The 14,336-nt window shown below is 48.9% G+C and overlaps 1 protein-coding gene across 9 annotated transcripts in view; it reads left to right on the top strand.

The window, feature by feature from the left end:
- The window catches only part of CACNB4 (calcium voltage-gated channel auxiliary subunit beta 4), a 76,266-nt gene that overhangs the window by 41,913 nt on the left and 20,017 nt on the right, over nucleotides 1-14,336 (top strand). For 8 of the 9 annotated variants that reach the window (XM_051810185.1, XM_051810187.1, XM_051810186.1 and 5 more), the window contains 6 exons: nucleotides 8,075-8,194; nucleotides 8,482-8,604; nucleotides 11,474-11,604; nucleotides 12,438-12,514; nucleotides 12,837-12,856; nucleotides 12,966-13,046. In XM_051810185.1, coding sequence (XP_051666145.1) covers nucleotides 8,075-8,194; nucleotides 8,482-8,604; nucleotides 11,474-11,604; nucleotides 12,438-12,514; nucleotides 12,837-12,856; nucleotides 12,966-13,046 — 552 coding nt within the window. Of the gene's footprint in view, nucleotides 1-8,074; nucleotides 8,195-8,481; nucleotides 8,605-11,473; nucleotides 11,605-12,437; nucleotides 12,515-12,836; nucleotides 12,857-12,965; nucleotides 13,047-14,336 lie in introns of those variants that run through there. The other variant, XM_051810193.1, reaches the window with a different exon arrangement.

The raw sequence follows: 14,336 nt of genomic DNA, 5'->3' as shown, positions 1-14,336 counted from the left end.
GCTGTTGGAATTAGGAAGGGTGTGCAGGGAAGACAGGTGGCAACAACCTTCTCAACACTGAGGAAAATTCCACTTCTTTCCTCACATTTATAATGCTCTGAAAATGATTGTATTGCCCGTTCCTGCTCTGGGGGTGAAGAGTTCCCTGGGTGTGTTTGCAGTCCAAGGAGAGATGGACTGGGGTTTTTGGAAAAAATCATTTGAGGCAATGAGTGGGTGCTGCTGGACATCCTCCAGGAAAATAGACTTCAGTGTTCTGTCTGAGCTCTCTGATTTTAACTTTGGTCAGCTTGGAGAAGAGAAGGCTCCAGGGAGAGCTGAGAGCCCCTGGCAGGACCTAAAGGGGCTCCAGGAGAGCTGGAGAGGGACTGGGGACAAGGGATGGAGGGACAGGACACAGGGAATGGCTTCCCACTGCCAGAGGGCAGGGATAGATGGGATGTTGGGAAGGAATTCCTGGCTGTGAGGGTGGGCAGGCCCTGGCCCAGGTTGCCCAGAGAAGCTGTGGCTGCCCCTGGATCCCTGGGAGTGTCCAAGGCCAGGTTGGACGGGGCTTGGAGCAACCTGGGCTGGTGGAAGGTGTCCCTGCCCATGGCAGGGGGTGGGATGAGATGAGCTTTAATGTCCTTTGCCACCCAAACCATTGCAGGATTCTTTGATGATTCCATGCTGTGTGGGAGCAGTCCCAGGACAGGGCACGGGCAGGGACAGGCTGGCACAGGGCAGCCCAGTTTTCCCAGAGCTGCTGTGGTGACACGAGAGCAGCAGGCAGAGAAAACCAAGCTGAGCTGGATGAAATCCAAAGGGAAATAGGGATGAGCCTGAACAGAGTGAAAGAAGAGGAGAAGTGGGAGCTGCTCCTCTCCCAGATCCCGAGTGAGATGTCCTTGTTGCTGGAACAAGGAGCTCGGTGGAGGTGTGATGTTAAAACCAGAAAGGTGACCCACCCTTTTCAGCAGGAACATTTCATCCCAGCCAGCACTGGGAGGTGATGGGAGCGTGAGTTAGGAATGCACCACATTATTCCAGGACTTCCTGGCTGAAGCCTTCCCACTGTGTGTCTGAGGGAATGCTGTGGCAGACCACATATGGTACCACAGATGCTTGTGGAGCTGGCAGGATGATGAAGTTTAGTTTGGGGGCAGTGTTTGTGATTTGGTTTTTTTTCCTGGAGACTTTATGGAACATTCTTGACTCGGGGAACAGACACAGAGCTCCATCCTTTCAGGAGAGCTCATTTAGGATCCCAGGTGCACTTTTATTAGCTGGTGTCATCCAACCCAAGAGCAGCTTCCCCAGAGCCTTGGGAAGATCATTCAATGCCTTCAAAGAGCTGAAGTAATCAGAAAACATAAAGCAGTGTCTCTGTTGCAGCTTTAGTTTTGGTGTCTTTTAACACAGAAAAAATAACACCTTTCTGCTCTCCTGGGACTTCTGAATAGGTTTCCTGAAAAGGAGGGACCAGCTGCAGAGACTGAAGCAAAATTCAGACTGGAGGTGTTCAGGTGTTGATTCAATCCCGTTGGAATAAAGCCCAGATCAGAGCATTGCCTGATCTTTGCTCTTCTGTGAAGAGAAAAAACGTGGGGTTTGAAGGGTCTGTGTGTTGTTCAACTGTTGTGGTTCAAAGCCATTTTGGGGTGAAAGCCACGTGATGGCTGTGGCTGTGATCCTCACCTTTCACTGTGCTGGGAGACTGTGGAAAAGGGGTGTTAATTTGTGTGGGAAGGGCTGGGTTTGTAACACGTGAGCAGGAAAAGTTCAGAACAGCAAATGTGTTGTGTAAGCACCACCTTGGGCTCCCTGCAGTTCCTGCCAGGTAAAATCTCGTGTCTTGCATGTTCATTTGAACACCACCCGAAAAGATGGAGTATTTTGGCAATAAATATATATATATATATAACCAGTATTTTTTTAAACTCTTTCTTAAATGTAGCAACACAATCTGTGCTGAGCTGAAGGCAGCTGGAGGAAGGAGATGTGACTGCAAGATCTGAAATCCAGGGTAAAAGAGAGACCATGAAATGTTAGAACAGTTGCCCCAGTTTCTGATAATTAGTATTCACAAAGAAAAAAACCCGTGTTCTGACTACCTAGTAATTTCCAAATTGCTGAGACACCTAATGAGTTGTCTTAAATAAATTTACCAAACATATAGAAGGCAATAATTGCTGAGCATTTCATTCTGCAATCACAACTCAGTGCCAAGTGGTTCTGCAGCTGGTTTGTGTGTGTTGGGGGATTCAGCAGGAAAATCACTTGCTTGGGAACTGAACCTTGTCCTGGTTGGACTTCTGGGGCCACATTCACTGTGTCTCCTGCAGGGGAATTTGGAGAAAAGTCCCACTGAACACTTTGCTGCTGGACCTCGATATTTAACGTTGCAGCAGTGGATTTTGTGATAAATACTTGAAATAAATATAATAAAATAAATTAAATAAATAAATAAATAAAATAAATAAATAAATAAATAGAATATAAATATAGAATATAAATATAAAATATAAATATAGAATATAAATGTAAAATACAAATAAATATACAAATAAAAACATTAATATATATTAATAATTCTGGAGAAAACTAAAAGCCAAAGAGGGGCTGTTCTGCCAGTGGAGTAACCCGCTGGTTTCCTTGGTGCTCTCCTGCCTGGAGCTCCCAGGGAAGGCTCATTCCAGCCCTTGGGATCGGGCTTTCTGCAGTATTTTACTGGGCACACACAGATTTTCCTGGCCCCTGCTCCCATTGCAGCACAGCAACATTCCCATGCCAAACTAGAGCTCCCCACTGCTTTGGATTTGCCTCTTAATTACCTCACCTGCCCACTAATTAAATTTAGCCGGGCCCAGGGAGCACCAGCTGTGGGGACCAGCTATATAAAACGTAGGGTTTTCTCAACTCCTCCAGTTTTGCTTCTTGTTTTCCCACCAGAAGGGTTATTCCTTATTTTCTGTAACACCCCTTGTGGGGAATTTGTCTTGGGTGAAAGGCAGGTGGAGGAAAAGAAGATAATACTGTGGATAATGACAGTAAATAATTCTTGAGCTGCCTAAACCTTGTGATGGCTGGCAGATAAAAGCAGTCACTTCTCTGGCAGGGTTATATTGACCTTCTGCCTTTCTGGGCTGTTCTGGGAGTAGAAAAGTCTTCTCGCTTTGTTTGCACCCATGCCAAGTTTGGGAGGGTTGTTTGTAAGCAAAGACCAGTGTCACAGTGTAACTGAAATAAATTGTTCTCTCTGAATACATATCCTGAAAGGATGGGAGAGTTTGGGGGGTTCACCTGGAGAAGGGAAGGCTCCAGGGAGAGCTGAGAGCCCCTTCCAGGGCTTAAAGGGGCTCCAGGAGAGCTGGAGAGGGACTGGGGACAAGGCATGGAGGGACAGGACACAGGGAATGGCTTCCCACTGCCAGAGGGCAGGGAGAGATGGGATACTGGGAAGGAATTCCTGGCTGTGAGGGTGGGCAGGCCCTGGTACAGGTTGGGCAGAGAAACTGTGGCTGCCCCTGGATCCCTGGAAGTGTCCAAGGCCAGGTTGGACAAGGCTTGGAGCAACCAGATGGGCTTTAATGTCCTTTCCAACCCAAACCAGTCTGGGATTCAGTGATTCCATGATGTCTCCTAGGAAATGTTCAGTTGTGGTCCTGACCAGTTTAAAAGCTTTGGACCAACCTCTGGTTCAGCTCTTTGGTTTGCTGTGTAACCACGAGCTCAGCACCAGGACAAGACCTTTGGGATCTCAGGGAACTTGGCATCCTGTGTCTTCCAGGATGAGACTGCCTGGAGCATCCCAAAAGCTGCAGGGAAGCTTGGAGGTGGCAGGTGGGATTGCTGTGGGAGGAGGGACTGAGAGGAGGCACAAGAGGAGGGACAGGCCGGGGTGAGGTTGGGATGGGACAGGAGGGATCTCCTTTCCCATGAGGTATTTCCTGCTGTCCCCAGCTCAGGTATTATCCCAACTCCAGCAAACCATTCCAGATAATTGGGTGCCTGAGGGAACGCTGCCAGTTCTCAGCAGTGGGTTTCAGAGCGAGCTCTGGGATTGCAAGGACACTTCCATGTGCTCAGCTGAACACACCCTGTGTGCCTGAGCACACATCCAGGGCTTTTCCTCTCCAGTGCTTCATCAGGCACAGGGATTGCCATGTGTGCACATTCCTGGACGCAGGGATGTGCTCCAAACCCCCCTGGCCAGTCTGGCTGGGACAGAAGGATGCTCCAGTTAGGAGCATCACAACCCTGCTGCCCTGTTGTGTTTAATGGATAAGGCAGGAGCTCTGTGTGACATGGGATGTTTTCCCAAAGGAAAACACAGCCTCTGCACACCCTAAATATTTCTCCAAAGAGCCTTCATGTCCTCTGGCTGATGGGAGCTGCCGATGGATTGCTGCTGGAATTGCAGGAGCCACGTGACAGAGCATTCCAACTTATGGATGGGGACGGAGCAATCCAGAGCTGGGTGGTTATGGCACTTGGGGAAAAATTGTTTGCAGGCTCAGCAAGTCTTTATTTTTTAGCTCTAACAGCTGAAGGTTGATAATTCCTTCAGCAAGCAGGAAGGCTGGCTGTTGTCTGGAGTGTCCAGGGAGAGGATTCATGTCACCTTTCCCCCCTAACATACTGGGACATCCCTGTTCCCTTGGAATATTGTGTTCCCCTTCCCACCTTGCCACATGTCTTCCAGCAGGCTCATGTAAGGCCGGGCAGTGAGCAGGAGAATGAGAGTAAGACCCTCTGTTCTCTCTGCTTTACCCTTTTCCCTGGTGTCTTTGGGATTGCTTCAAACCTCCATGTTTTTATCAGAGCTGAGTTACACTAATTAATGAGAGAGGAAAATGAGCAGGGGAGAAAATAAATAATGAATTGCGTGAAAAATGAATTCACAGAAGCCCAGAGTATGAAGGCTGCAAAGAAAGAAAGGAGGCTTTTATTGCCTTGGATAATATAATTATCCAGCAAAGCCTGTTTCCTTCAAATTGTCAGATCTGGTGTCACTTGAACTCACCAATCCCCCACTTGACAAAGTTCCTCTGACTCCCAGGGGGTTGGGATGGAGGGTGGGTAACAGAGTGATAATGAGTCCTTGAATGTTATGTGCCAGTGTGAAAATGGAAATAAATTACTTAAAGGGTCTTTTTACAGAATCCCAGGATAACTGAGGTTGGAAAAGCCCTCCAAGATCACGGAGTCCCTCCTGTGCCCGATCCCCACCTTTTCCCCCAGCCCAGAGCACTGAGTGCCACAGACACCTCCAGGGCTGGGGACTCCAAACCTCCCTGGGCAGTCCCTTCCAATGCCTGACCCCCCTTCCCATGGAGAAATCCTTCCTTTAGTAACATTTTGGTGTCCAAGAAAAAGATGGGAAATGGCTTCTTGGCTCTTTCTTCTCCTCTCGCTTCCCTGTTGTGGTTTCAGCAAGTGGGAGCTGTCAGAGCAGAGCTCACTGCACTCCGTGCTGAGCAGACAGCAGTGTTTGTGTTGGCTTGTTGCACAATATTCTGTCAGTATTGCACAATATTTCTGGCAATATCCCCATCTTCCATCAAATACCGCAAACAGACCCAAAAATCCAACAGGAGCCAGGCTGCTCTCCTGCCCCTCTGCTGCTATTTGCAGAGCAGTGCCTTATTTCCAGTGTGATGCTGCAGTTCAGCATCATGTGAGTCACAGTCCTGGGGCTGCATCTTCCAGATAAGCCTCTCGCTGCTTGGCAGGAGTTGGGAGAGCGGGATCATGTGGCTGTGACTGTACCAGTGGGGATCTCTTGGCACACGGGCAGGGCTGAGCCTGGCACAGCAGCCGGGGGTGGCCCTGCAGGATCAGCTGCTCTGGTTACACGGGTTTGTTCTGACAGTGCTCACACTGCACCAGCAACAGCCAGTGTGGGGACTGTGTGTCCAGCACAGGAACGGATTCCTGGTGAATTCCCTCATGGAGCTGCACTGAATCACATCGGGACACTTGAGTGGATATATAGGTCAGGTGTGCCCAGGTGGGCAGGAGGCCAATGGCCCCTGGGCTGTGCCAGCCCTGGTGTGTCCCAGCCCCAGGGCAGTGCCGGGGCAGTTCTGGGACCTTGGACAGGACACGGAGGGGCTGGAGCGTGTGCAGGGAAGGGAAGGGAGCTGGGAAGGGGCTGGAGCAGCAGGAGGGGCTGAGGGAGCTGGGGGGGCTCAGCCTGGAGAAAAGGAGGCTCAGGGGGGACCTTCTGGCTCTGCAACCCCCTGACAGGAGGGGGGAGCCGGGGAGGGTCGGGCTCTGCTCCCAGGGAACAAGGGACAGGAGGAGAGGGAACGGCCTCAGGCTGTGCCAGGGGAGGCTCAGGTTGGACATCAGGAGGAATTTCTCATGGAAAGGGTGGTCAGGCACTGGCAGGGGCTGCCCAGGGAGGTTTGGAGTGCCCAGCCCTGGAGGTGTCCCAGGAAGGCCTGGCCGTGGCACTCAGTGCTCTGGGCTGGGGGACAAGGGGGGCATCGGGCACAGGGGGGCTGGATTGATGATCCTGGAGGGCTTTTCCAACCTCAGTATCCTGTGATTCTGTGATACAGGGCTGTGCAGATTCTGTTCCCCGTTCCCCCACGTGGATCATCCCTGCCATCCACCCCTGTGGGTGATGCTGTCCCTGTCCTGCCAGGGGGCTCTGGGCCCTGTTCTCTGGCACTTTGCAGCACCCAGAAAATTCGGGGGGAAACGAGGTGGTCAGAGAGTCTGGGCTGAGGAGCAGTGCCTGCTGCCCTCAGGGACAGCAGGAGTGGCCTTGTCCAGGCTCAGCCACCCCAGGGTGTGGTGCCTTCCTGTTGCAGTGTATTATTCCAGGTAGGATTAAAACTTGGAAAGAAGCCCATTCCTACTGCAGTATTTGACTTGTGTTTCTCATGATGCCTTTTGATTTATTGTTCAGAGCATGTGGTTACTCTCCCTTCTTCCTTTCTGCTGCTGTTGAAGCTTTGATGGCTTTAAATAAAAACTGTGATGATCAGTGGGTACAGAAGTACCTTCAGAGTGTTTAGTGGACAGAGAAATCTGTTCTTCACCACAGAGCTGGTCTGGCTTTGCAGCTCCTGGTCCTCTGTGGCTGGGGAGTTCCCTGGTCTCTGCTACATCCCAAAGGAAGCAGAAGGAAAAGCAGGATCAAACTCACAGCTGTGGCTTAGCTCCTGTCAGGCAAATCCTGTTCTTGGCATGAGGAAATCTGCCCTTCCCAGTGACAGGCCGGGTTAGGAGTATGGAATGAGGAGAACTCATCAGGGTTCATTGCCAGGGATCTTCTGATGGATATGGATTCACATCAGTGCATATGGACTCACAGCAACGGACATGGATCCACAGCAATGGCTTTGGATTCACAGCAGTATTTAAGAATATTTTACTTTACATGGAGAGTAAGAATATTGACTCACACTGTACAAACACATGTCCCTGTGCTGCAGGATATAAATCAATCTGAGGGAGGGGGAAAAAAATCAAGGACATAATGGTGCAGAATGGCTCTTTTGGAGCTACAGGTTTTGCAGCTCTGCTGTGGATTCACCAGGATTAAACATGCCCTGTTTTACAAGGTTAAAGCCCCTCCCCTGTTGAGTAGCCTGTAATAATGTCATTTTTGCCTCTTTTTCCCTCTGGAAGCCCAGGACAAAGCTCAGTGTGAGTGGGAGCAGAGCACTTCCACAGTGGAGTGTATTCCTGGGGAGGGATGACTCAAACCAAGCTTTGTGATGCCTTCATTACATCCGAGGTGACCTAACCCTGGACTATCCCAAGGCTGAGGTTGACAAACAGGATTTAAATGTTGTAAAGACTCCTGGGCAGTGCCCACAACTGAGCTGGATTTCACTGTGTCAGTAAGGAAGTGAAGGGACAGGTTTTTCTTGGGATTTTTCCCTTTGCCTTGGTGCACCTGATGGGCAAAGGCAGGTTATTTCCCTGCTGAATTCTGCAGGTGCTGTAGGTGTAAAACCCACTCAAAGAAATGAATAAACAGGTATTTTAAAGGGATTTTTTGGAATGTGCCTGGGGGAGGGAGGGGTTTCTCTTGGTTCCCTGTGCTTTCTTAGTGACCTGGATTTCCTTTCAGGGCTCAGCAGATTCGTACACGAGCAGACCCTCGGACTCTGATGTCTCCCTGGAAGAGGACAGGGAAGCAATCCGCCAGGAAAGGGAGCAGCAGGCAGCCATCCAGCTTGAGAGGGCCAAGGTGTGTCCTATTCAGCTTCAACAGCTGAGTTCTGTGCCACTGATCCTTTCCCTGCTGCTAAAATTTATAACAGTGATGCTCTTCTAGAATAGTTGGGCAGTCGAGTCAAATGGGGAATATATGAAAATATTCCCTATAAATGGGGGTGTTCTCCAGTGAGCTTGTGTGGAATCACTAGGGCTGAATTTCTCTGGCTTTAACAACGTGCTCTGCTGCATTTTTTGCAGTTTGGTACAGCTCTTGACTGAGGGGAGTTTGCAGTGCTTGTGTTGTGTTTCTCCCTGCAGTCCAAACCGGTAGCATTCGCTGTGAAGACCAACGTGAGCTACTGTGGAGCTCTGGATGAAGATGTCCCTGTGCCAAGCACTGCCATCTCCTTTGATGCCAAGGACTTCCTGCACATCAAAGAGGTAAAACCAGGAGCTAGGAAAAGGGAATCCTTGTTGGACTGAACAGTCAGGCTGAGCCAGAGGGGATTAACACACGCTCCAAGAGGTGAGAGGTCAGTGGAGGTCCAGCTCCCTGGGGTGGTTATCCTGCACTTTTGTAGCACTTGGTGTTACCAAATGGTTGGATTTTCATGGTGCAGGAAGGAAATAATTCCCTTCAGCGTGCTGGGTTCAGAGTCTTCCCATCAGAGGAAGTTTGTGGTGGATCAGAGATCGTGGAGCAGAAAGGGATCCCAGTGATCCCAGAGTGGAGCAGCACCAGGTCACACCAGGTCTTCATAAAGCACCAGATGGGCTTGTGAGGGAGAAAAGAAGACTTAGAATAACACATTAAGAAAACACTGAAGAGGACAGATACAAAAATAAGGGAAAAAAATGGGAATAAATGGGCCCTAAGTATGGCTTTGGTAGAGAAAATTGCATTTTATTGCATGCTGAGCATATTTTCTGCAATTTTTCATCTGAATTGAGCCCTCCAAATTTGCATAACCCCCTGTTGTGCTGTAGATTGGTACCCAGGCTTGCAGAAGCACTTCTTCATCTCTGCATTCTGAGGTTATTTTAGGGTGTTCAGTGCTCAGCTGCCTCTTTCTTCGAGCGTGTGCTCGTCATCACTTCAGAGCACTGAGCTCCCTCAGCCTGAGCCCACCTGCTCCTGCCCTTCCAGAGGCACACAGCGGGGCTGGAGCAGGGAATTGCTGTACAGAAGGACACAGGAGAGGCACTGGAATGCCCTGAGCTGGTTTTTGATCCTGGCTTTCCTTGGCCGGGGCCACGTTGGGTGTCAGGGCGCTGATTGAGTCGAACATGCTAAGCCCTTATCGCTCTGCCCTGTACATCCTCCCAGACAAGAGTCCCAAATCCATGTCTTGGCATTCCCTGAGTTGTCCTCCGAGGTCTAAATACCCGGGATCACATTGTCACTAAGCTGTAAACCATCTGGCTTACTGGTGTTTGTCAGCTCTGCCGAGGGTTTAGCTGATTTTCTTTGTTAACGCTCAAACCCTCAGCTCGCCCCGAGCCGTGGCTGCAGCTCAGTAGGATTTTGGGAATGGTGGGAAAAGGCTTTGCAGAATTTGGTTTTCGGTGATCTGGCAGGGCCTGATTGGATTAGAACAATGGTTCCAGATTTTGGAATGGTGCTAAACTGGTTACAAAGTCAGGTCACCCTGTGTCAGGGTGGGAGAGCAGCAGTGACTGAGGAGTTGCTATTTTGGGGATGTGTCCTGTATGTCTCATCTGCCTCCAAGACTATACATTATGTGCTTACTTAAAAGATGAAGTGGCAACAATTCCTGACAAAGCAGGAGGAATCATGGGCCTGGCAACCAATGGGAGGGAGTGTGGGCCTCCCACACGCTGAGTAACATATGGGAGGGAATGACCTAATGCAGATCCCATGTTCCTCACTGCATCCTTAGCTTCTGTGTGCTTCAGGCACTCTCAGCACAACCATGTAATCCCAGACTTGTTTGGGTTGGAAGAGACCTTAAAACCATCCAGATCAACCCCGATGCCTTCCACTATCCCAGTGGCTCCAGCCTGGCCTTGGACACTTCCAGGGATCCAGGGGCAGCCACAGCTTCTCTGCCCAACCTGGGCCAGGGCCTCCCCACCCTCCCAGCCAGCAATTCCTTCCCAATATCCCACCTATCCCTGTCCTCTGGCAGTGGGAAGCCATTCCCTGTGTCCTGTCCCTCCATCCCTTGTCCAAAGTGCCTCTTGAGAGGGACTGATTCTCATCCCATGTTTAGGGCCATCACTCAGAGCTCCATGACCTGCTCATGGAAGAAGGATTCCCATGTTCCAGCTGTACATTTAGAACCAGAACAGAGCAGGGAATGCCCTTGGAACTCACGTTTTACAGTAGTACCACCCATGGATTGATTTCCTAGAATCCCAAACTGGTGTAGGTGAGAAAGACCTTAAAGCCCATCCAATCCCAACCCCTGCCATGGGCAGGGACACCTTCCACTATCCAGGTTGCTCCAATCTGGCCTTGGACACTTCAGGGATGGAGAGTCCACAACCTCTCTGTGATTTCCAGTAACAGAACATTGTATCCTGAAGGATTTATCTGCTTTACAGGCTGTAAATAGTTCCATTGCCTTAACACGCTTAAAACTGAGCTTTGCTTCCTGACACTGTTCTTCAGCATGAACAACAGCTGGTTTAGGAGTTGGGATGGTAAAATAAGGGCACCTCTTGCACAAATAACACCTGCAGCAGGAGGGCAGGTTTCCAAGGTGAGGGGGTGAGGACTGCACTTCCCTGGGCTGTGTGTGTTAATAGGTGTGTGTGCATGGGTTCATGTTAATACCTGTGCATGGATGCGTTAATAAAAAGCAAATAAATAATGAAAAGCTGAGGCTCCGTGTTTCAGAGTCACCATCAGGCACTGCTGCACCTTGACAACGGGGACACGGGATTTCTGTCTCTGCAAGAGCTTAAGTGCTCGAAAACAAGAGCCGGGGCCGTGAGCATTGTTAAGAGAGATGGCTGCGATAGCTCTTGGCTCCGGGCTCGCAAACAAAACCCCCTCACTCGCTGCTCTTAATGACTCCGGAGTCAGCTGAGAGAAGCACTGAGGGGCCTAATGAAGCAGAAGAGACCCGAAGGTTTTCAGATATTTTTCTTCAAAAGCTCTGCTGGCAGCAGCTACAACAAATCCTTTGCCACACGAGATCCGTCAGGGTCCTGCTTTTCACCTTCCCATCGTTAGGGTCAGGTCAGACTTTCAACACTGCAGAAAAACTCGAGTTGCCACAGGTTAACGACAACATTAAATGTTACACTCCCGAGCTGACGCCGTGACCTTTCTGTGCTGCAGAAATACAACAACGACTGGTGGATAGGGCGGCTGGTGAAGGAGGGCTGCGAGATCGGCTTCATCCCCAGCCCGCTGCGCCTGGAGAACATCCGCATCCAGCAGGAGCAGAAGAGGGGCCGTTTCCATGGAGGGTGAGGGCGCTGCGGCCTCGGGAAGCAGTTAAAGTGTTTCTGGCGCCGGGCAGCGTTTGCAAAGGTCACCCGGCGCTGCTTTATTGCGGTGCCTCGGCACGCCTGGGTTTGGGATCCCCGCTGGAAATAGGTATTTGCAGAGAACAGGCGGGGGAGATGCTGATGGGGAGAAACAGGAAAAGCTGTGTTTGACTTGAGGGAAGAGCAGTAATTCAGTGTGAGTGGTAATGACAGCAATTTCTCGCAGTTTTGTGTCCCTGTGGTCAGCTCAGTGCTCAAAGATTCCCTGATTTTTTTTCCCCAGCTTTTCTCAAGGTTGTGGCCTTTTTCTTCCTTTTTTTTTTTTTTCATTCTCTCCATTTCAGCCCAAACCAGACTTTTCAAAGTTCCTCACTTTTTTCATTCAACTTCCTTTTATCCTTCACGTCCCAGCCTGGGCTTTCTGGGGCTCCACCCTGCCAGAGCTGGAGATTGCAAATCCCTGGGAAAATACAAACTTGGTCGGGGAGGTAAAGCTGAGGAAGGCAGTGTTTCCAGAACGACTGAACAGCATCAGCTGTGCTCCTTCCAAATTGCTTTTATGATTTTTGAAAGAACTTCAGAGGGTCTCCGTGGACAGGGAGAGGATTACCTGGTTCAGTGAGGCACTCCTGGATTTGCATGATAAAATTCAAAGTTACATTTAAAATAAACAGTTTGTTTTTTAACACCTTTGTTAGGCAGAGTCACAGAGATCTCTGTTGCCTTGGGATTCCTCATGGGGCAGATTCTCCCCAAAACCTCCCACATTTTTATCTCTGGGTGCCTTAACGGGGCCCTTTCTGCTCCCACAGGAAATCCAGTGGGAATTCTTCTTCAAGCCTTGGAGAAATGGTTTCTGGCACATTTCGGGCCACACCTACTGCCACAGGTAAGACAAGATGTTATTTAGGGGAGCTCTTGTTGTTCTGTTTTCAAAACCACCCCTGAAAAATGCAGGTTTTCCCCTTAGCCGAGTGATTCAGATGTTTTCCAGCAAAGTGCTTGTGTGTGTGGAGGGGGAGGAAGGAAAACAGCTGTTTCTGGCCACGCAGGAGTTGTTGAGGGGCTGGGATAAACCTTGGGAAGAGTGGCAGCTGCTCCAGAATGGACAGAAGGACCAGTTTAAACAGGGAGAGAATTCCCAGTGCATGGACAGAGGGGTTTCTGTTTGCACTGGGGTGTTTTAACCGAGTTCTCCTTTGGTCTTCCAGCAAAACAGAAACAAAAAGTGGTAAGTAGTGCTTTTGCTTTCATTTTATTTCATTCTAATCCACAATTCCCAGGATTTTCCTACGGATCCTGTTGGATAAATGACCTGAAGGGTTGTTTTCTTCTTCTAGACAGAGCATATTCCCCCCTACGATGTAGTGCCATCCATGAGACCTGTTGTCTTGGTGGGTCCATCACTCAAAGGCTATGAGGTACTTGCCATTAATTACTGTTTAATTACCTGTAATCTCCCTTAGTAATGCAGGGCGTGGGCCAGTGCAGCTGGTTGTGATAACTTAAAGTGACCTTTGCTTAAATAATTACCCAAAATGTTCTGTAAACACCAAGAGCTTTACTTGGAGCCTGCAGTGCACATCCACTCCTTCCAGTGCACTTATTCCTGATTAAACCAAGTCAGAAAAAGAGAATTTGTGTTCTCTACAAGGCAGAGTTGGAGCAGTCAAATTAAAGAGCTGGACTCCTCCCCACGTGTAACATTTTAGTCAAACCAGCACGTGCTTTGAACTTAATTAGCAAAAAAAATTTCAGGGAGCTTCCTTACTGTTCTCTTTTCCCTTTGCCAGTATTTCAAATGTATTTGCAAAGAAACTTTAACCCTCCTGAAGGGTTTGCCACCGTTCCACGTGGGAGTGGGCAGGATAACGTGCCCAGAAAAGCAGGACAGCCCTTTTTTGGGCTGCTGCAGACTGAAGTGAGCATTTCCCACGTGCCAAGCGAGCAGTTGGGTGAACTTCCCCATCTGTGAGTGTTGTGCTGAACCAGGAGCTAAATGAATATCAAATCAAAGCTACACTTCATTAAGCTTAATTAATGTTGGTGGTGCTTTTCAGGATATTGTTAAACACACTGGAATGGCTCTTTTTGGAAGATTGCAACGTGGTGCCATTACTGGAGTAATAATGTTGTTATACTGAGGGGTTTTTGTAAGAATCTTTGAAGGTGCAGTTCATCAAAGCAAGAACTTCATGTTCTTTGCTGCCTTTGAATTTTGTGGTGAAGTTTTTTTGACAGGAGTAAATTCCATCTGTGCTGCACCACAGATCAATTTGCCTCTCAAGTCTGAGGCTGTTTGTTAATCAAAACCTCCTCAAATATTTGAAATATTCAATATTCAAATAATTTGAAATACCCAATATTCAAATATTTGAAGTACTCAATATTCAAATATTTCCATTCTGCCTTTTTTTTTTTCCTGAAAGAAAACAATACTAAACACGACATCTTGAACATATAAATGTGTCTAAATGTTAACACAGGATATTAATTTAAATTACAAACAGTGGTCTGCATAAGAGAAATGCTTGATCTTACTTTGCAACCTTCATGGGGAAACTATTTGGAGTAATTTTTTTTTTCCTGGCTAAATTCTGAAGGAACCAGTTAGAAGGAGAGAAATAAAGTGGCAGAGGCCTGAGGGGGCTTTGATGGAGCTCCTGGCAGGTAACAGTTGTCAGCCCTGGGAAGGACAAGGAGCCTAATCA

The sequence above is a fragment of the Manacus candei genome, unplaced genomic scaffold (genome assembly GCF_025592945.1).
Source record: "Manacus candei isolate 608988 ecotype Guabito, Panama unplaced genomic scaffold, ASM2559294v1 h1tg000077l, whole genome shotgun sequence".
Taxonomy (NCBI): domain Eukaryota; kingdom Metazoa; phylum Chordata; class Aves; order Passeriformes; family Pipridae; genus Manacus; species Manacus candei.
This window is presented reverse-complemented; position numbering and strand designations above follow the sequence as displayed.